At 27.1% G+C, this 25,597-nt stretch overlaps 1 protein-coding gene across 1 annotated transcript in view; it reads left to right on the top strand.

The window, feature by feature from the left end:
* Positions 1–24,976, top strand: part of LOC132920772 (probable G-protein coupled receptor No18) — a 137,581-nt gene extending 112,605 nt beyond the window's left edge. Inside the window, exon 3 of the mRNA XM_060983435.1 lies at positions 23,773–24,976. Within this exon, the coding sequence (XP_060839418.1) occupies positions 23,773–24,825 (1,053 nt within the window). The 3' untranslated portion in view covers positions 24,826–24,976. The remainder of the gene's footprint in view (positions 1–23,772) is intronic.
* The last annotated feature ends 621 nt before the right edge of the window (positions 24,977–25,597 follow it).

Raw genomic sequence — 25,597 nt, forward strand, 5'->3', positions numbered from 1 at the left:
TTGAAAAAAAAAATAAGTTTGTACCATAAGATCAAACCACCACATTGAAATAACAATTACGATTCGTAAGAGTGGATTTAAAATATTTGTATGTTATTGAAATATATAAAAATTTATAGTTTATTAATTTCTGAGATGTCATTACTATTGAAATATATTGTTTATTGATATTCATTTGAAAGTTATAGTATTTCAGATTATATAACTTATTCTCTACGGGTTTTAGTTTTTTTTAAAGTTTTCAATTTCTAAAACTTAGGCTATATTTACGATGTTAGTGCAAAAAAAAAATATTTCACAATAATAATTGATCCATCAATAAATCTTTTATATGGAGTGCTTAAAATATGACACATTGATGTAATGTAATAATATATGATTTTGACATTTTTATTGATATTTACCCTATAATTTATATCAAGTTAAATTATTACACTATATAATTATTATTATAAACTGTAGAAACACCAAAGTGAATAAACTAAACAAGTACAGAATTTAATATAAATATCTGAGTATGTAATAAACTATAACTATGTAATATTTTTTTCTCTAATTAATATCACATATATTTTCATAAAATATATCTTCTTATTATTATTATTACTAAATATATTTTTTATTTATTTATGAATTTAAATTTACAGTTTAGTGATTTTCATCTATCTGTTATTTCTGTTACAACGTATATATTATACTTGAAAATATTTACTATTGATTTCAACTGTTTTTATTACAAAATCACAACTAAATGTCTATTTATTTTATTCTTCCAAAATACATGTTTAATAAATCTAAAAAAAATCCAATTAAACTGTTATTTAATTAAAAGAATAAGAAGAATATATTGACACCAAGAATTCTATGAAACATATTATGTAAATTTAAATTCTCAAAGTGTTTATCTTTATTATTATGTTGATGTCAATGGTAACCATCAAAAAGCCGGCGTGGTATTTTATAGTTTATTTTACATTTTTAGCCCAAGCATGTAAAAAGAAATTATTGGACAAAAAAACTGCATGAAGATTAAACAGTTATGTGCTTATGTGTAAAGCACGTAGGTACGCCGTGCACGGAAGAATATTTGAAATGCCTGAATCAACCAATTTATTTTCCTCTCTTACGACCCCTACGCCAACACGACTACGATAAGCTTATTAAAATTATGTTTTCTCTGTCTCCAAAACGTTACTACAATATATGTCATTACTACATTGACTCGTGATTTTATTTTTACCACCGTGTATAATATAATATCGCGGATCAGAATAAACTATATATTTTCGGATGTGTGTTATACGCAAACGAGTCGATTTACGGCTGTAAAAAACCGTGCGATTTGGGACTACCACTTTCGTCGACGCCGTTACCACCGTGATCGTAAAAAGGAAAAAAAACTGAAAAAACAAGATAGGAAAAAAATGAAGAAAATTTAAAATAGCGACATGAACGAGTAGACGTGTTACTCGCGCAACACGTTCACGCTACGCGATATTTAGTCGCGCACATCGTTTTTTTTTTTTATTTATTTATTTTTTTTTATATATATACACATATATCATAATAATATTCATGGAACCATGACAATTCGCCCGGAGGCGGCAACCTTCTTCGACGCACTACTACTTCACTGATTTGCATATAGTGCACCCGGAGCGCCTATAAAATTGTTCGAGTGATGATGGACGATAAACATATATATATATTATATATTACATATAAGATACGGTTGGTTGAGTTAATCAAGTGTGCGTGTATATGTGTATATGCGTCTGTTTCAGTGTGCGTGCACTTTTTACAGAAATATTTAACTGCACTTAGACTAAGAAAAAATAAATAAATTCACGAATAGCTGTAAAATATTTTTTCACACATATACGAGTATTTATTATTATTATTGTATTGATTGTTGCTACTCCGGCAGTTTTAATATGGTTTTAATATGGTGTAAGATCGGTTTATCAATAAAAACCGATAAATGAAAAAAATCTCCCGGCTCATGTATTAAACTATAGTATAATATGCTAATAAATTTTTATGAAACGCATAAATTAGAGCGACAAATTTAAGGAACGTATTAATGCTATAGGTAATATAATTATAGAACTATTTAAATGGTTATATTAACTTAAAACTATTTTGTTCTTGTAAATAAATTATTCATAAAGATAAAAAAGTATTGAAATTATCATAATATAAGTAATGATAATATGTTAATACCTCTTAAGTAAATTATGGTTAGGTTAATAGACATACATGTACCAATGTATAATTAATATATTTTTTATTTTTTCAGGTAAGTTTGCGATTGAAATAAGAAATTTATTGTATTACAATAAAGTTGTAAGTATTCAAATAAATTATTATATTTATATTAATTATTAAAAACTATTGGGCTAATAATTTTGCTTTATTTATAAAAATTATTTATTGTTACTCAACAGAACAATTTAATGTAATTGAATAATAATAATAATAAAATATATACAATTATAATAACAATATAATAAATAAACAGAATTAAAAGTTATTAATATCATATAATCATAATATGATCAATACATATCAATGATTATATTTCGTCATTATTAATTAAATTTAAAAACTATAATTTCAATAGACTCTATCGTTTAAAGAATGTATTGCTAGTCACGAATGGGAGTCTGCTAACCGGTTATTAGTATATTTTAAAGTGTTGTTGTTTTTTTTTTTTTTTGTACATTTTGTAAATAATCGTTAATATTAGGGTCAAAACTAAGAGAGCTATCGACTATTTTTACAATAATGTTTTTTCTTTTCTTGTGGACACTTTCAAACAGAAAGAATGCCCCATGAGTTGTATATAATGTAATTGTAGATTGAAAATTGAGAATAGTCTTAACATCAAACATATCGTATTTCGATTTTCGATTTTATTTGTACTTGTTTCCTATAAGTACAAAAACCATATCAATATTTGTGATTATAATCCAGACATTTGCGATACATTATTCGTATATGATAGTTGATAATTAATTTACAATTTAAAATCACAGCACACTGTTTTATTATTAATCGATTGTGAAAAAATTACGATTGCAAGATACTGATAAATATATACACTTTAATGCGTTTTTAACAATGCATTAATAATGGTTTTATTTAAATTAATAACAAGTGAAATATATTTCAATATAATATTATTATTGTTTTTTTTTTTCATTTAAGTATTTAATAATAATAAAAATATGTGTAATACATTTATAGAGTGTATTTTAGTAAACATAAAAATAAACCAGATGGAGTAACAACAGCACTAAATAGTGGTTTGTTATGATATAAAATTTGAAAAAGATGATAAATCGTCGTATTCGAATAACTATTCTGAGCGGAATAGGATTAAAACCACTCAGCAATAATATTTCTTCAAAAATTATCGACGGTTGTCGGAAGTTTTTCCTTACGCTTAGAAAAAGTTTTGAGAAAATCGAAAAATGTCTCTGCAAATTACCATCTAGACTCGATTTCCAGTCTATAAAAGACAAAGGTGGTGCATAAAACTTTTTGAGTACTGCTCTCAACAGGAAAAAGTATTTATAATAAAATATAACAGATAAAATAAAAAAAATAAAATAAAAACCATCAATTTTCAACCAATTGTAATACTGCCTCACTCGGAATCTACAATATATCATTGGAATACTTACACATTCATCACTTCACTGAACTTCTGAAGCAATATTTTACCTTATAATAAGTACCGAATTAAATATTGCATATAATTATAAATAATACATTTCTGTTTCTAATTTATTTATGGAAATGGAGCAATTCGTCCCAGGTACCAGACATATTTTCCAGTAAATTCGGCAAGGTTACTATTAAATACAATACATTAAATCGAAGTAAGTTAATTTTATAAAACAATAATGATACCATTAAATTTTTATATATTGCTTAATGTCAGTCAAAAAAGGTGAATGTGCGTTATTCATGTTTTTATACCACGTCACGAAAACACCAACAGTTTTCATTAGGAAAAAAGTCCCCAAATGACATTGAATTGTAATAACTTTATTTTCGTTTTTTTTTTTTTTTTTAATACACGCAGAAAAAAAACAGTATTTAATCTGGTTGGAACACGCAAACATTACCTACAGAAAATAATAGTGTTTTATGGTATTATTTCACTTAAAAAAAATTGATTGCATTAATGACATCCACATCACGTAATATACTATCCTTTTCGTCAAAACTTTTATAATTAACAATCAGTGTCATTGTCGTTGTTTTCGCCATATCATTGTTTAGTTTTTCTCTCATTCCATTCTCTTTATGCATATCTTTATTTCTCTCTCACACTTTTTTTATTTATTTCCTCGTCTCTTCTCTTATTTGTTCTCATTCATTCTCTCTTTGTCTCTTCTTAGTTTTCCCGATCCACCAACGTAAATAAGACCTACCCACTTGAACTATTTACTCTCAAGTCAACAGGAACCTGTACAAAAACAAATTATCTCTGCCTTACACTCTCCATCTCACTTTATTGAAGTATTTCCCTTTTGTGGCTGTCTCCGCGCGACGTAGAGTACTAAAACAACAAAAAGCGATGATTAAACTCTATGTCTATCCGCTCAAGCACGAAATGCGAACATTTTTTGACATAAGAACAAAAAGGAAGTGTATAAAATTCCTCATGTGGGTTTTTTCACATCTTCGAATTTTTCCCATCCCCAGACAAATTTCTAAACAAAATCGGTTTCTTATTTTGATGCCATGCATTTTTGCGTGAAAAACCTAATTCCGATTACATTGTTGTACCACCACCATCACCACCGTTCTTCTACTCGTTTGTATATTATTATTATTTTTTTTTTGAAACCCCTTTTAACACGTATAATAATATATCAAATATAACTAGAGTTTTTCAGCGTCAGAGCGCATTAGTTTGAAAGCTCCAGGGACCTACGAAGATACAATATGGTTTGGTTTGTTTTGTATACATTTTTTTCATATTTTATACTTATTCTTCCTCCGTGGTGGAAAAAGATAGACGTTTTAGTTTTCAGATTTCTCGTATATTTATTTCGGACCGATCCAATTTAACGCCGACGACTAGCACGTTTACACGCTTAAGACTGAATAAGGTTTTATTTTTTAAAGTCGCAAAGGGTATGTGAAAAGGTGGCATATAAATCAAACGGTTGGAGAGCTACCGAATTCTTCTCCACCTAGACAAGCGAAGACGCTTCCCCTCTATTTATCAACGTTTCATAAACTGACTTTTCAGACAATATATATAAAAACAAAACCTCTCTGGTACGTGCTGGGTTCGATATCCTATTGGTTTTCACTGCATAAATAACCACCCAAATATTTATTTAGTTTTTTTTTTTTTTACTATTTGTTTATTATTCATTCTTATAAATACACACACACACACACACACACACACGCATACATACATGCTAACTTATTACTTAAATTACTTTAATACGATATTACTAAAAGTATTGGTATCAAAATAAATTACAATTTTTATTGTATTAAATATAATTCAAAACGATTAAAAATTATATTAAATTAACAAAAATTAAAAATTATATTTAAATAAAATAATCAAAACGTACTATGTGATAATATCTTGATAATACAAGTTTATTTAGCTTAAAGATATTCATAATTAAACTTTAAATTATGATATAATTGAAAACGCATTTTATGAATTCATAGTTTGTTCAAGTGATACTTTTATAATATAAGTATTTTGTCGAGATACTTGCCCTGGGTGTTTAAGTTTTGAGGGATTCTAGAAATAAAAAAACATTTTATTTATATTTAATTATTATTTGGACTGCAAGAATACAAAATGGAGTAAAAATAATACTGCTCTTATCAAAGAGTTTATGAAATATATATATTATAATAAAACAAAAATCGTATCGTTGAGTCAAATAAATGAAAATAAAATAAATCCAGTTTACAGTATCAGTTAGAAATTGCATAGATATTGTTTCCTTTTAAAATCTTAGCTTTTTTAAAATTTTAAATTATAAGTCTAACAACATGTTATGTATTGTGAAAATAAATAAGCAATAAATAATATTTGAAAAATTCAAAATTTAAATGTATTACACTGCGCTGTAGTACACTGACACACAAACGTTGGTCTTTACTATTGAGCAATGTTGGCTAAAAGTCATCGTGATTTATTATGCACTTGCGTACTATTATCTTGTTTGTACGAACCCAAACGCATTGAATAAAAATGATCAAAACTATTGACTCATGTTATTTATAGAATGATACATAGTAGGTGTACATTGGATGGGATCCGATAAAAAGTGCTCAACAAGATAACGATTGACATTGGTTTTGGTGTAGATATCTTATAAATGGCTGTACTCTGTTTAGCTATGCACAATAGGAAGACACGTTTAAGAAGTAAAAAAAGAATATTCTTTTAACACAAATACCTAGTTTATCAATTGGGAAAGTTCAATAAAACTATAAAACCGATAAATAAAATATATGATAATACTAGATTTCTATTACAACGCATAGAAATAACTTGCCAATGGCGTTTTTTTAGGTTAAATCCAAAAGATTTTTCTGTGCAGTATTCTGAAACAGTTTTAAATACTATTATTGTAATAATCCAAAGAAATATCAGAGGTAACGTAATATATCTTTATAAACTATTTAACTAACTATATTAATTGCTAACCGTTATTTCAAGTATTAAATTAAACTTTAAACTTTCATCTTAGTTTGTCGTTGTCGCGTATTTTTAGGTTTATTTAAAATCATAACGTCGAGCAATGGACATTTTTTTATCGGATGTCTAATACTAATATTGAAACACATTATTATCTGTAGTAGCTTATACGATATGAGAATGAGTGTTTGTGATAGTAATCATAAAGTATGTATTCGCTAATACTACATTTTTTTTAAATTATAATATAGTTAAATAGATAATAAATATATTAATAACAGTTAATTTATGATCACAAAAATCAAAGTTTTATTCACTTATTCACTTATTGATTAGTAAACAATTACTAGTATGTGTTGTTAATGTTATTTATAAAAATTATATTATATTATATTATTATTTTATATTTATTATATAAATACTTTAAGACAAAATAAGAATTATAATGATTGTTTATTATAATTTCACACTGTTCAATATAACTATATTATTAAAAAATACAATTTTGTTTTATATAGCATGATTTCCCTAATCAATTTTCTTATAAACAAGAAAAGTGTATAGTTTTTATTGATTTTACTACTTAAATACAATACCTAACCTAACCTACTAATATAGTTTCAAAATGTGTGACTTTTAAGGTATTATACTGGTATCTACTTCAAGACTCATTGACTATTCTTATTTTACTTTTACTTAAAGTTTACAAGTTTTTTCTCCTAATCAAATTACTTTATACTGCAAAAATGAATTAAAACAATTTTATAGAAAAGCGGAAATAAAAATCATCTTTTTAATAATAATATTGTTTATGTTTTAGTCTGTTATACAATCGTGCTCAAATCAGATAAACTATAAACTTCACAATTTTGTTCTTAGGAATACTCAATAATAATTTATAATACCCTTAAAAACGCACACAATCTCAGCATAGTCTTATGATTAAGAATATGATATTTATTAAAGAATACTCACATTATGTTTGAAAACTTTTTCAGTGAAGTGTTTTGTCGTCTTAAAATTGTGCTAAGAATATGTTCAATGTAAAAAAAAAATTAATTCACATCATCTAAATGTACTTCGCTTTTATGAAACATTACGATTTTATAAATGGTTTTATAATATGAATTTCGCTTCACATTTTCAAATATTATTTCAATTTATAATGTATTAGTATTATAGAAAGTTGAACACTTTTATACTTAAACAGTTAATGTCATTTTAATATACAATTTAATTTTGATGTGCAATGTTCTTTTTAAATATGATCTAATAAGTTTGTAATAATAATTCAAGGATTTCTTGAAATATTATGTTGACTGACTTTAATGTTTTCTTATTAAAGTATACCAAGGAGGGTATAAACTTATTAATTGTCAATTTCAACACAGAGTTCATATTATTAGTACAATTAAAACAAATACCAATATTTTATTATGGGACTAACGTAATAAAATATAATATTATTAAGACGGTATTTGTTTGATTCATATTTCACAGAAATGAATTCTAATCAAGACACGCATTAAAATCCAAGATTACAAAAGATAATAAAATATATAAGTAAAGAACAGTATAGCTCCATGTAAAATAAATTATACGAATTAATAGAGATAATTTTAAACGCATATTCTCATAATGTTAACTAAAGTTTATAACCAATGATTATAACAAGACTCAATATTTATTAATAATTAATATTTGATATTATAAAATAATTATTGTTAACTTTGTGATTTATTAATTAATACTATGTATAATTTTCAAATTTAAAACAACAAGGTACAATAAAACACATAATTAATAATCTATGAACTTTGAATCAGTGAATAATAATAATGATAAATGTTGAATTAGTGTTAACGTTGTTAACTGATAGTTATTTCATTAAAATAATATAATTTTTCAATAAAGTTGTTGGTATTATGAACGTGTAGTTGGGAAATAGAAGTAAATATATCTGTGTTTTGCAGTGTATGACTTATAAGCTTTATGCACTTGAAAATAATTGAGCTTTGTTAAAAACGTGGCATTTTTTTTTATTAAACTATAATGTTCATAATATAATATTGAATATAAAATAACACACAATTAATTTCACGGATCCCTAGACACATGGGCATGGCTTAGCCAGCAATGATAATGCAGATAAACAAGCTAAACAAGCTACACTTTCACCCGACATACGACTCATTGACATAATATATCATCATACTCAGACGTAAGAAACAACAACGAATCAAACAAAATGAAATTTCCAACTAGAAAAACGTATGTAATAGTCAATTAAATAAATTTAATCAAATAAAACAATTAGTTAAAATATTTTTAGAACAGAAATCCAAGTATAATAACCTAAAAACAAAATTAAATTTGCAAGAATTGGGCATACCAGACTGACCTGTACATTTTTTATGGCTCAAAGCGACCCTCCTTTCCGCAGTATGTCAATCGCGTGGTACCACGCTAACAATAAAACACATTTTCAAAGAATGCAAACAATACAATGAATTCCGAGGGGAATTCAAAGTAAGCCATCTGATTGCAGACAGTTTGGGAAAACTGAAAACAAATTTAAAAATGAAAATATTGAAAATGGCTGATTTGGCTTGGGTGTCGAAGCCGAAACTTCATTTTCAAGACAAAAAAAAAATATAATTTTAGTTAATATTTGAGAAATTTGGTTTATTCTATATTTTATCATTATATTGTTTATAATATTACGGTCAGCATTGTATTGATTTATTACATGGACCTATATAATAAGGGTTAGTACGAAAAGAGCTTATAGTCTAGTATTTTTTTTTAATTTTATTCATAACAGTTATTTAGTTTTAAAGAAACTAAAAATAAATTTTTTCATCAATTGAATATAAAAATCATGCCTTATTCTCGCGGTATAAATGGTTTACAATAATGCAAAAAGCGCGAAATCGCATTTATAATATAACACGCTAGTTATTTTTATGTCAATAAAAAAAAAGATCAATAATAATGATTAAATTACTATCGAACAGTGTAATACTACAATTATTTGTTTATTATTTATTATTAAATATTATATGTATGACAACATAATCTTTGTGATTTTAATTCATTTTTAATTATATTATCTAATAAAGTTATATAAATAATTCAGTACAATCATTAGATCGATTTATTTATTAATATATTTCGAATATATTTTAAATAATTTAAATATTTTATTCATAAATTTATTCTTTTGTTTTAATTCAACTGTATTAACTTGTATTCACTCATTTAATGGTGCAGGTCTTAATGTTATGCAATTTCACTTCATAGAAAATTGTCTAATTTATAGAAAAAAAATATTATAAACTATTATTTTAAAATGCTCAATGCAGTTGACCGTGAAGAAGGTTTCTGTTTCATGGATACAATATATTCAACAGGAGTTTAATAGTAATGTTACACCTCTGATATACATCGTTTTTCTACTGTTTAAGTCTAAAAATGTCATGATAAAATATTTACTGAATTGTATATTAGCTGTAAAATAAAATATTAATAACACAAAACGAACATTTAATTTTTGAAACACATACTATCGTGCACACAACTAAATCATACGATAGTTATAGTTAACAAAATTAATGTTTATATAATATATTAATGGATATGAGTGTGACCTATTTTTATTATTATTATTATACACGCGTACATACTGTAAACTAGAAAACCACAGTATCGAAGCGAATAACTTTCGACTTGACATTTACCATAATTCGTATATGAAAAATGTCAGCCGTTTCGAAATTTGTTTGTCAGGTGATACAAATATCTTGAGAAGATTTATACCCTAATATCACTACATACAATGAAACATGCATTACCTGGATATAAAAAATATATAAAACGTTCAAAATGGGCCGTATGTAAAATCATATATTATGTACATATATGTTCGCGAAAAAAAAAAGTTTACAACTAACTTTGTGCAGAATAGTGGTATTCGTGATACTCTAAATCCAAATTCAAAACTATCGTCGGTAAAATTTGCTAGTTTAAATTAATTTTGTGAAGTTTTTGTCAAAATAGTTTGTTTGCATGTATTTAACCGAAGGATTTTAACTTTCGAAAAATTATTTAAAAATTAATTATTTTAAAATAGTGTTGTCAATCATTAATTTGATTATTATAGTGTATTATAAATTATAATCATAGTATCTATCTACGATATCGCATGATTATATTTTTAAACGCATTGTCAAAAATAATAATTTAATTTTTTTAACGATACAAATATGCAACTATGGTATATTAATAAAATATACATTTTTTGAGTATTTTTCATGTGAATTAAAGAAATTTAACAAATTACGCAATATGGCAAATGTGGTGTTTTAGTTTCAAAACAACGATTATAATCTATTTATATAGGTAACACATGTATGTAAATATCACATGTTAATTAAAATATAAATTAAATATTTATAATTTAAATTTATTGTACTTTACTTATGAGGTTCAGAATAGTATACTATATTAATTGAATGTAATAAGAATAGTAGTTTATCTACAAATAAAGTATTTATTCACATGTTATAATGATTATTTCCGTTAAGTGTTAACTATAAAATATATTTTAATTTATATTAAGCAATATAATAAATAACAAATATTATAAGTAATTTATTGTTTATAAAACTTTTATTATAAGTGACCATGTTAAGTATTAAAATGATTAGTTTTAATTACCTATGTTACAATATAATCTTACATGAAATTTTGATAAATACATACTGCTGTCTGAAATATGAATAATATATTAATATTTACTTATAAATTATAATTATATTTCAAACGGTCTCTTAAAAGGCCATTAATATTGCGTAATTACATTATCATAGCTGTAAGAGGTTTTAAAGGTTAAATAAAAAAGATTTTTTAGAAAATAATTCATCGACCACGTTGAGTTAAACTTTGTATACCTATAACCTACATAGTTGGTTTGATGAAAATATCATAATGAATATATCTACAACCAATTGAGAAATATTAATATCCTCAATTAGCTCCTTCGTGAAATAAGCTAAAATTAAATAATACTTCATAAAATATTTATAAAATAAAAATAAAATATTATATTTAATTTAGTTTTCGTCGTAATGTTGTGAGACATTTAATCAATTTGTAATCGTTTATGATCTCGATACACGTTTTTTTTATTATTGCCGGATGAATAAGTATCACATTATATAGTTTTTGCTTATATAATTTATATGAACTTTACTTCAAATTACACAATAAAGTACTATATTTAAAACACTCTACTTGAAATAGTAATACATTTCAAAAATGGTGAGGACTGACCAATTTGCATGATATATCTTGATTAGACAATGGGGTAAGCGATGACGGGCAACAGACATTGCTGATATCACTGGAGTTTGCTACAGGGCTAATCAATTTTCGGAATTGGAGACGCAACGACATAAAGGATAGAGTGGTAATGAATTTTAGTTTTCCCTAGAGTTACGAGAGCCACTGCCGCCACTGGTTGGTGTATTATATCATTTATACGAATACAATCGGCAGTGGTCTGCAAAACATATTATCATCTTATCCTGTGTGGACGGGTCAAATTTAATCAGTTTTAGTTATTGTGTAATCAACTATTTGCGTTCGGTTCTGTGTGGTTACAGTCATCATAATTCATTGAAGGGTAGGTCATGGAGCCAATAAATAGAGGCTGAAACATAACGCTCATCAATATAATAAGGCATAATATATAATATACACGTAAGGTATGATGTAATTTGTTATAAGGTTCTCGCAGTAGGTATTGCACACGATTATTAACGATTTATATTTTACTTAAATATTTCACATTATTTTTATTCTGTTTTAAAAGGTAAAAGACATTTTTAAAAAAGCACTTTGGGAAATATTTAATACCATTATGAAAATTATTAAAACTTAATAACAACATTGAATTGAATAATAATAGTCTAGCTTATGATAACAATAATTTGAAAGTTCAAACGACTGGAGGCGAAGATTTTAAGGCGGTGAAAGTTGTGAATATTTGAATTATTGACTTTCCGTGGGTTAGGTTGAAACTTTACTAATATAGGAAAAGAATAACAAAATATGATATTTCCTTTTAACTTTCATCAAACTTGACAATTTAATGTTTAAATTAAATTACTACATAATCTCCATATAATTTAAAATCTTTTTTAAGCTTCATAAGATAACGTGAAAATATAATTTTAGCAAAGTTTACGAAAGATATCTAGAAAGAAGAAACCTTCGTAACGTAAAAAATATAAACTTATTAAATTAATAAAAACCAGATAAACCATACATTTAATGACTTCCATTTATTTGGTTTTATATGTGAAGTAAAGTATCTTTCATTATTTGTTTTTCGTTTTTAATTTAGTATTATTTATAATATTATCTTTAATGAAACCATTTCCAGTGACTACAGGGTGGCTCAACTTTAACTAAAATGCCAGCATAGCCTTGGACGCAATCAGTTTTTCCGTTAAGGGTTAAGGGGAGGGCGCAGCTATACTATGACTAGTAGTGGACTCATAAATATTTAAATTTGAATTTCCTGACCGGCAATCCCATAATCCTTACCCTTCCTTCATGCACCTTCTCTTCACCACATCTGTACTTCTTTATCTCTTTTCCTCTTTTCCCTCATCTGCATCACTAAATCGTTCTTTCTCTTTCACACTTTCCCTTCACGACTCATTCTGCTTTTACTCCGCCATTTTTCAATGTTCTCTATCCCGTTTGCAGAGTGACTCATAAATAAAATTCTCAAACGATTCAAATCAAATTAAAATGTTCATAGTTTTGTAATTTATTGTCTCTCATAATAATAGTGGTAGCAAGAAAAATGGTGGAAACAATACCAGACTATTATACGTCATATTCTGAAGTAGTGGCAAACAATTATTTTCTATACAGACGTGGAAGACACAAAAAAAAAAAAAATAATAATAATAATAATAATAACAATTATTATGTTGTCAAGCCGGTTTTACAGTGAACGTTGAATATACATTTAAATCATCTACATATTATTAAAATAAATAAAGTCAAAAGTTACAAGTACAACATAAGTACATTATACGTATATGAACAAAAATATAGTAAAACAATATAATATTATAAGATTTTATAAACTTTTAATAAGATCTGAAAAAAAAATTTTAGTCAAAAAAATATTTAATTTTAAATGTTAACTAATATATCCAATATTTTTAATATTCTATTTAATATTAATAACAGCAAATAATACAACATATTTAAAATTTTATTTTAGATTCTCAGCAGATAGTGATCAATTTTATGGTTTAACAATTATTTACTTTTTTTTAATAATTATTATTGTTTGTGTGTGTAGGTCTGTGTATAATCACTTTTTGTAACAATAAATATAATTCAATCTTCAACTTTGATAATAGTTCCTAGCGAATTGTACTTAGTAGATACTTCAGGAGATCAACAACTCTAGGTAGTTTTAAAAATAATGGTTAAAATTCAAACCAAAAATGAAGGCAAGTAGGTATCACTCTAACTGTACAGTAGGTTTTTCATTGAAATATAATAGATATTATGTTGAATTATAATTATAAATATATAACTAAGTATATTTTATTATTATTTTATGTTAAGATAACAGGTAATATCTAAAATCAAATTTAAGTACTTTGAAAATGTCATTGCGTATAATAAATATATAAGAATATACGTAAAAGTCTCGAATCCCCAATAAATAAAGGCCTTTAGTATCAAGTTTTCAAACCTCTAATGGTAAAATAAAAAAATAAAAATTTTTAACCACAAAATAATTTTCCAATTTTGTTAAATGTAAAAATTAATTGAAATAAGTTTCCTGTGAATTTTCGTTTTGAAATACAAACGAAATCCAATTATCTACTAGCAACCATCCTATACGTTGAAAATATCAATATTTGTATTGCTCCTAAAGGTAACGTTTGAGACACACAAAAATAAGCACATAATAAAACCAATACCCAATACATTTTTCCCTTCTCTTAAAATCTAAAATAAAAAAATGTTAACGCAAAACCAGTTGTTGAAAATATCATATTATTATTATTATTTAGGTATTTACGAATGAATGTATTATTATTCTCTAGACAATATGAAACTATCATTAAAATATTTCGTGCTATTTATGAACATTAAAAATTGTAGTATTACAAGAAACATAGAGAAGAGACGTTATTATGTAATTAAAACTGAAGACTACATTATGTATTCATAATTTTCTTAAGTTTTTAACTTGAGTTTAAAGTTTTAAAATTAAATTAAATGTATCATCTAAACATTTTAATAATAATGTATTACGTTGTAAAAACGTATATTCTAGAGTAATTCACTATATTCGTTGTTATACATTTATAAAATAAATGTGAATATTATAAGTAACTGTTTTATACCGGGTTCAATTTTTTTGGTAGTATTTCGTAATAATAAAGATAATTTGCTAGGTTCTAATTATCCATTACTTAAGTGTTTTAAGTAATGGAAATGCAGAAATAACTGAATCAAAATATTTAATAAATATGACAGTTAACCCATTCTATTCCATATTATCATTACAATGAAAAATATACATTAGGTATTTTTATTTGTTGCTGTAAGTATGTGTAATTTCTTGATGCAATTCGTGTTTGATTTCAAGATTATCCTCTTTTCCAAATTGTATATTATATTGTGTGATTAATCAGTTCACATATTAATTCACCCCAAAACCACTTGATTATTGTTTGAGTGGGATGAACGAAGCTCTTAATAGTACTCTACAAACTATAGAATAATATTATAATTTATATTATAGACTACAATTGCATGGGATGATTATTACAAGCATTGAACAACGTTAAAATTAACTGTGCACATTTTAATGGCGAACGATATTCGGTCTGATACAAAACCAGAATATCATTATTTAAAACAGAGGCTTAGAATTGCTCTTGGACTTGAATGGCGTAGAAAATGACTTTTAATCAGGAAGGTGTAAAATAATTTTATGACTTGAAAACTTTGGACAAAATATTAAAGAAGTATATTTTGTAAAGAACAAAATACTGGAAAACTTTTAGAATATTTTCTCAGTAATACTTTTTACGCTTCCAAGTTATCTAAATAACGAACAATTGCATAATAAAATTCAGCGATAAAATAAATAATCAATTTAAGTACTTAAATAATTTAAAACAACAACACAATAATAAAAGATGCGTTTATGTTTTGCTAAACTGATAAGTTCTTAAAATAAAATGTTGGTACTTAATTTAAACCTTGTCATTATTTGAAACAGAAAAATAATATTTTAAGAATCACTGTAGTGTTTTAGAAGAAAAATGTTGACATAAACATCCCATAAACCACGTCTTTGTAGTGTTGTTTTAATAACAAGTAAATTGGTTTTTATTATTATTTTACATAAAAAAATAAAAACGAATGGGTGTTAAGTTAAGACCAATTCGTTATAGTTAATTGTATTATTAGTTGATGAATGTTACCATGATATGTATTATTATGTTATGTCAAATATTTTAAAATGATTTTTAAATTAAAAATTTTTGTTTAAATTCATAGATTTTTTTTGTTTAGTTTTAGTTTAATATGTTATTCAAAAATTATAATATTGTTTATATTAAATTAAAAAATCTGGATTAAATAACATAATATTTCATTGAAATAATACAATACCTGTATAAAAAAATGAATATTATAAAAATCGTATTCCTAACTAGCTGTACAATTACATGCCATAAATACATGATATAATATTTGTAGATTTATAACTAAACTTCTTTTATTTTAAAAAAATTTTAATTATCTAACATATATAATATTTATTATATATTTATTAGGTACAACGATGAAATAAAAAATGTAGTCACTGCTCACTGAGACTAAATAATTAAAAACCGTTTTTATATCAATATGGTGATCATTGTACATAACTTTATTTAATATATATTTCCAGAAATAGTATAAGAAGATAATATAATAATTTAGTATTTAAATTATACTAAAAAAATACCCCCAAGTGCAAGCACATTACCATAATGGTATGGATGTATTTTATATTTTAAAGGCTCAATCCAATAATTATATTATTGCTTTGCTTTAAATATTTTAAATTATTTATAGCGAATAATAAAAAATTATAGATAATTATTTTTCCAACTAAGTATATATGGTATAAGTTAATATAATAGTAATAATGAATTACATAGTAATTAAATGTATAAAGCCAATAAATATTATCCAGTGTGACAACTAGGAAACACTAGGGTGTGGTAATTAAGTAGGTATTCAAATTTTATAATGCGAAAAATTAAAATGAAGACAGCTTAAATTTTTTTAGTGAAATGAAAAAATTATAATTGTACAAAAAATAAATATAAACAAAAAATTGGAATATTTTTATATGTCATGGCCTACTTACAAATAGCTTACATAAATAACAATAAACATCATTCTTAAGAAAAATTAGATACTAGAAAAAAATTATAAATTTTAATCATTGTATTCCAATAATTGTAACAAACATTTTAACACGAACGTAAAAAAAACACTGGAAAATAATATTTTATTTTTAATCAATGATTATTTTCTTATAACTACAATCTTAATAATATATCAAAATAGATATTATTAAAAAAATTAAATTGAAAATAAATTAAATACGTATGCCGTATAATTATAAGTTATAAGTTATAACCTCCATCATTACTATGAAATATATGATAACACAATATGTGTTATTAATGGTTTTTGCAACAAATAAAAAAAATATATTTACAATACCCTAAGATGTCGAGTTTTAAACAATAATTAATAACAAAAATAATTTATTACCAGACCACAAAAGATTAATTTGGAATAAATATAACTCCAAATAAAAGTATTATGTACATATTTATTTTCTTTAATGTATGCAAATATAATTTTTAAATGAAATAAATCTAATTTTAATTGTTTATTGCACCAAGGTATTTTATATTAGTATTAAATTTAAAAATAAAAACAATTACTTGCAATTTAATAATAGAAATAATAACTGTGTATCATGAAAATAAATTATAATGTAGGTAGCAATTTGTTTATTATAATTCTTTGAGCGATGACCGCAAAGGTCGCCGTTAATTTACTATTCCTATTGATGCTCGGGTGAAGTAACACAAAATATTCATACTAAATTTTACGAATGTATGATAATCGTTACCATACATATGAGATTACCTGTGTATTCAAACGCGTATGTGTATAATAATATTATTATTATTGTAAGAGCGGATAGATGGGTAATAAATAATATAGCTTGTTACTTATAGATGGATCAAAATAAATGTCGAGATTCAATCAAAGTACTCTATTTATTAGTTTTAGCATGATTCGATTTTACCCAAATTCGATTTCATTCAAATACACGAGAATCGCATACAATAAAAACGAATTCAATTACATTACAGACGAATTTTTTTTGAAAGTCGTCTGTTTAAACTCTGTCATCCCAGTAACATCACTACGCGGTGGTACTCGGAATAATTTATTTATTTATTTTATTTTTTATTTTTTTTGTCTTAAACTTGTAAATAATTTCTTTGTTGTTTATTATTTTACAAAAACACTTCTCGTTTATTTCGCATTAATTAATAAGTTTATCGAGTTTCAAGAAAACTGGGCGACGGGCTCGTTGAACTAACTCGGATGGGGAGCAGTGTAAAAAAAAGAAAGATACCACATCGTATTTTAAGTAAACAAAAAAACAGAAAGAATTTTCATGAAGTTTTCATTTCTGTTAGGGATATAAATATTTGTGAGTGATTCAGTCTTTAGAAATCCGTGGTATAAATAAGCAACTGAATACTTATTCTTACCAGTACAGACTTATTTTATAACCAGTTCAGACTTATTTTATTACCATATAGGCCACTTTTTAGGAAAAATGTTAACAGTATTATGCGTAACTGTATCATTATTATATAAGTAAAGTAATCTATTACAATATAGCTTTACATTTATTGTCATTATAGAGTAACATGTGAAATTTCAGATAAATACAAATCTAAATTTATTATTTTAATAAAACATAAATTCAAAACCTTTATCCACGGTAATACGGTATCTTCTCTTACAAATACTATAGATATAAAAATATATTATATAGAATTAAAAATAAAAGAATAGTTGCTTCACTATTCGCTTTAAAATAATTTGTATCCTTATATTTTATCTTCTTATATCTTTTTTCTATTATTTCTAATGCAGTGCTCGAATTATAAGAGAACTACAAATTAAATCACGCTAGAATACTAGATACATAATTTCGGAATGTATAAATTGAGAACTTAGTTCTTAAGCTTCGAAAAATAATCTATAAATTATGTTTTATTTTTGTATTTTTTTGGTTTTTTTAAAGATGCCTTTATTTTATATATTATATTATAAATGTCTATGAATATAATCTCACAGTGATGTTTTAATTATTTCATAGTTTTTTTAAGCGTATAATTTTGTTATTAAACACGTCATGCCATGTCCTAATTATACATTTATACATTGGAAACAAAAATCAGATGATTAATTACTATCGTTAGGTGCCTGTCATTGAATTGACTGTTAAATTTAACACTAATTACTTTTTTCTTCGATGAAATTTGAATAAATCGCATACAAGAAATTTGAATTTTGTTTTTAAGCAAATAACAAATTTGTTTACAAGTAAAACAATATTACAGTAATACAATTTCACAGTATAAATCAATACGTCATCTGACTACGTAGTGCCTGTGATTAAGCCAACATTTTCGATAATATCTTTTCATTTATTTTACTGTGTTTAAAATGTCACATGAACGCATGAAATATGAATACTACCCCATAATGAGGATTGAATTGAATATTGCTCTTGTAATAATAGATTTTACTATTACTGTATCTGGATCACAGAAATATATTTCAATTTTTTTTTTTTTAACATGAAATATAGATAAACATAATATTAAATTTGTCAAAAATTGGATTCTAAAATAGTAAGTGACCCGTTAACTAAATTAGATTCAAAGATGGGAGATATTTTAAAGTCAATGAACTTCATATGGGCAATCGCTTCGATGATTTCAACAAATATTAGAACCTATATTAATCGAAATGAAACACTTAAAAAAAATCAAATACTACATGGTTTACTAACAACATTTTAGAAATCAAACAAAAATTAGATAATGTTTGAACAATAAAATCTTGAAATTGGTGTAGAAATTAACGTTATACCTAAATCTCCGAATGAAAATTATCTCACTATCTTACAAACAATTGTCAAACATCTAGATAGTATCGTTACAGTCTTTGAAGAAACCATAATAATATTATCTAGTTATAAAGATCCGATAATTGTAGCGAAACTAGATACAATTAAATGAGAAGAAACCTTATACATACAAACAAAGCGAAAAAGATAAATGCGAATATCTTGTCGAAAGATTGGATCACTAATAGGAAAATATTTACTTGAACGTCTAACCAAAGAAAAATAATTTTCTGTCCAAATATGAGACCAATGGGGCTAAATCAAGTAATTACAAATGCTGCACTCGAATCAACAATGCAGATTCATAAATCAACAAATAAAGTACAGATTTATAAATATTACAATTTATAATTATTTAAAATGCTTATACAACTTGTTTATTGTCTACTCTTTCTTACCAAAATTTGAAACACATAATATTATAATATTATATTTTTGTTTAATTATTTTAATATTAGGTTCTTATGTATGGTATATTTGCTAATATTTATGGCCCACGTCGTATTCATAAAAATAAGACAAAATACAATATTGATTATTATTAATTATTGAAATTATCTCTCGATTTAATATAATTTAAATACTAGATCATATATTTGTTCACAACAATTACGTTTATCAAAATAAAATATGGAGTTTTATCAGTTTATAGATCCCCAAGTTGTAACATAATTATATTTATTGCAAATATAGCCACAATAATATTCAATATAATTAATTCCTATAAACATATTATGATAATCCTTATAGAAGATATAAACATAAATTGACTGGATACTATACTAATTCAATAACAATTTATTTAGATTTAATAAATTCCTAACTTCAATCATTATATGACTAATTGTTTAACTCAACCCATTTTCAATAGTTGTATCGTTCATATAATTGTTAAAAACTCTAATTACTAAACACTATCCATTATTACTACAATAAGTACAAAAATTTTATCGAAAATCATAATTCCAATGTCAATAAGAAACCATATAAATATATATATTTTTATGAATTAAAAAGTAATTAAAATAATTGGAATGATATAAAAACAATTAAACTATCCAAAGATGAGCTAGCACTACTAACAAAAATAAATTAAATAGTTGCACATTTTATGAAAAAAAACAAAATATAATCAACAAATTCAATGGATTAAAATAATTTAAATATACATAGTATCACCAATACACAAGGGTGATGACAAAACAGAAATTAATAACTATAGACCTATTAATTAGCTTATAAAATATTTGTTTACAAAAGTACTCAAAAGAACCATTAAAACTAGATTGTTATCTGATTTTAAAAAAATTCAATCCTACCAAAATTCCAATATGGATTTCAGAAAATAATTGGAACCAAATATGCCATTGCATATCTATCAATAGATATATACAAACCACAACTAAAAAAAAAAAAAACAATTAACTAAGAATCTTCTTAGACTTCATAAATGCGTTCGATTTAATATCGTTCATACAACACTAATATACTCGTATATTTTTAAATGTATTAAAACAATTCTTCACCTAAAATCATACTTAACTAATAGAAAACAACAAGTTAGAATATCTATCCTTTAAGCGAAACTACTACAATAATTAATGGAGTGTTTCCTAGGGGACAGTTTCATCGTCCATTTTATATTTAATTCATATTATGTAGCTTCAATTAGGCAATTCAAATCATTATGACAAACTTTTTTTCTTATGCAGACGAACGGTTATACTTATATCTGGGACTTGTTGGTAAGAAGTTCATCATAATGTTCAACGGATAAATGTATGATGATAAATATTTTATTTTGAAATAATAAAATAAACAATACTATATCAAATTGTAGTATAGCCTTTACACACAATAAAAAAACCCAACCAAACTTCAATGAAATAAAAATGTATGATATAAATAATTGCAAAATTAATACTTATACAATGTACATGCAATGTTATTGATAAGGTAGATTAAACGAAAAATTTAGGAAAAACTTCTATTGACCAGCCCCTAAAATGGGACGTACGTATATATAACATTAGTATAAAATACTAAAATTACACTAATATATTATGTACATTAGCACAAGAAAAATATTAAATAAAGTCGATTCTGTAACATGGCATAGCTTCTTAGTGCTTAAAACTATCTCGGTACAGTAGCAAGCATTGAAACACAGAGAGCACAAAAGAGATAATAATTAAATAGCGTCACTTGAATTATTATATCAACCTAATATCATAAACAAATATATAAATATTTTCAACACATCAAAGTTATATACTTGCCTATATGTTGCGCCGTTTATCACAATGCAATAAAAAAATTCCCAATATTCCCTCTTAATTTTGTTGATTTACTATTATTCGTTTTATTTTCGAACATTGATTAACCATCGCGCGCTAAACCTATTCTAAGTGATTTAACTAAAACAATTGTAATATGAATGTCCTTAGAAATTATTATAATTTTATAATTCCAAGATTTTAATTATTTGTATTGAAATAAAGATTAATTTTAATCGTGTTTGAACCAATGCATTATTTATCATTGGTCATGGTTATATACTTATATATGGTATATGATATTATTATTATTTATTATTTTATAATAAAAATACTTTAATACAATACAATTTCTGGTCTTGTAACTTATTAGAACAATCTTAAAATACAATTTAATATTATAAACGTTGTTATATAGTACACTTTTTGGAGTATTTAAATTGTCTGTATCAGACGGAAAATTTTAGTTCATATACTCCTCTACTATTAAAATCTCGTTGCCTAGTTAGTTTACAGCATCATTTTTCGCGTGAAAACATCGCGTTCGCTTCGCGAAAACTTATTCAGATAACGGCGATATTCAAACAGTATTCGTGTGCGTCAGTATCACATAGAAAACTTGTATAACACACGCGACCTCAGACCGAAAGTTTTCTGGCAGTGCGACATTCTCGGTCGACTGAAGACGAACCTATAATATTTTGTATTATCCAGCATTTAATCTAATGCTAATTTTGCATTTGATGAATATAAATATTATTATTTTACCTGCTTTAATATATATATATAACATATTATGTTGGTTAATTTATTAAAACACGGGCACGGTATCTGATACGAAGACAACATTATTTTATCTACTGGCCCCGTAAATGGTCGTGGTTATTGGTTATAAACGTTTACCACGTACATAAAAATTTATATAATTATATAATATTATGTGCATATCACAGTCGTAGATCTTATTTTTCCAAAAATTACTGGGTACCCTTACAAGTATATAAATCCTGCAAAACAAAATATTTTAAGTATAAAAATTAAAAATATAGAGTTACCATAATATTATAGTAAAATAAATAATGCATAATTTATTTAAAATACGTATAATGATTTTTGTGTCCGTTTTCACGTATACTCGCGTAATATTGTATACTTAGGTACTTGTATACCTACTTGTACTACACTTGTATAATAAGCAAATAATAATAGTTATAAATGTATGATACATCGTAGACCAAAATAAAAATATAGGCAAAATAATATGTACGTAATGGGTATTATTTACTTTCTCGAGTATATCTCTGTTGAACTAATATAATAGTTATTTTGTATACTATCTTAGATACGTGTTCCTAGCAGATACGTTATAAGCGCTTATAGACTATAAAACATAAAAACGCGTTTCCCAATAAGAATAATCGACACGTCTGTGTTTGTATTTTTGTGTGTTTCAGCTGAGCGAGGACTTGGGGTACCGGATATACTCGGCACTCGGTTCGTTCTACATACCGTCGTGTATCATGGTGTTCGTTTACATCCGGATATACTTCGCGGCCAAGGCGCGTGCGCGGCGGGGCATCCGGAAACCGCCGTCGAAGCCGAAAAAGGGGGCGGCCAAAGCTGCAAAGGCTGCCGCCGCGGCGGCCGCAGCCGCGCAGAGCCCGTCGACCGTGTCGCAGACGACCAGTTTCATCACGCGCCCGTCTCCGGCCAGCGTCCCGCTGACCGCGTTCCGGTCGCCGCCCGCGACGCCGGTCAACACCACGCTGCCGGTGATCGCTTGCGACTACGCCAGCGACGCGAGCACTAGCGACGTGAGCAAGGACGGCGACAAAGACACGCTCAAGGTGTTCACCACGCAGGGCAGCCGCCGGCTAACGGTCAACGGCGACCTGGGCGGTGGCCGGTGCCGCGCGTCTAGCGTGGCCGTGGACACGGACATGGTCAGCGAGCTAGAGCCGTCGTCGTCGGACTCGGGCAACGTGCAGAAGTGCGGCGCCGTCAAGCCGGTCAAGTCGCGGCTCTGCAAGCCGATATTCGGCGTCGGCCGCAAGTCGGCCAAGGCGGCGTCGGCCAAGGCCAAACGGGACATACTGGACACGGGCAAGGTGTCCATGGCCTGCCGCAGCGGCGGCGCCGACGGCCACCACCAGTACGGGTCCGGCGCCTCGAACGCGGCTCACGGGGGCGCGGCCGCGGACCTGGCGCCGTGCCAGCCGCGGCCCAAGCCCCGAGACCCCGAGCGCGAGAAGCGGCGCATCGCCCGGAAGAAGGAGAAGCGCGCTACACTCATACTCGGGCTCATCATGGGCTCGTTCATCGCCTGTTGGCTTCCGTTCTTCTTCATGTACATACTAAAGCCGCTGTGTCCGGTGTGCTACATACCGCCGCAGGCGTTCGCCATCGCCTTCTGGCTGGGCTACATGAACTCGGCCATCAACCCGGTCATATACACGATATTCAACAAGGACTTCCGGCGCAGCTTCCGGCGCGTGCTGTTCAAATGATGAAATCGCCGCCACCCCGTTCCGGACGACCGGGCCGCGGTCCCCGCTCCGTCACCGCGCTCGTGCGACCGGTCATCGTCCGCCCGGCCGTCCTATTCGACACGCGCCATCGTCGCCTTTTCTTCTTCTACTCATTGTTCTTCGTATCCTTCATATTCTCGTTCTCTCGTAATCAACATCATCATTATTAATATTATGATTATTATTACCTACTATTGTTGTTATTACTACTGTTATCATCGTTATTATTATTTATCATATTGTATTATATTCTATATTATTATTATTATTATTATTATTATACGTACGTGCAATACGGTCTGTCCGCAGAAAACTTGTCTTCTCGCGCCTCCCCCCCCCTCTCACACCCGACCGCCCATCACTAGGCATCCGTAGACACGTACGGGATGTAATCGCACAGTTCAAAATACAAAAAGGTGAATTGTGTATATCCGTCGTAATAAAACCATAACTATAGCGATCGAACATAAATACGAATAGCGAATCAGTGAACTCTTCTCCAATTCCACAGTGGGATTCAAAAAATTGTATTAAAAAATGAAAATATATTTAAAAGTATAATATTTTTTAATACCTTTACAACTACTACACTCGACATTTCAACACCAACCGCAGGCAGATTGCGCAACTAATTTCAAATGAGCACTTCGAGTGCACATATACTCGCTAATGTACACATACATGTTACAGTTATGCGTGTAAAACGTAGTCGGTATTCGCCATTTCGGTATCATAAAATAATATGTGGCGT

This window comes from Rhopalosiphum padi, chromosome 2 (genome assembly GCF_020882245.1).
Source record: "Rhopalosiphum padi isolate XX-2018 chromosome 2, ASM2088224v1, whole genome shotgun sequence".
Lineage (NCBI taxonomy): Eukaryota > Metazoa > Arthropoda > Insecta > Hemiptera > Aphididae > Rhopalosiphum > Rhopalosiphum padi.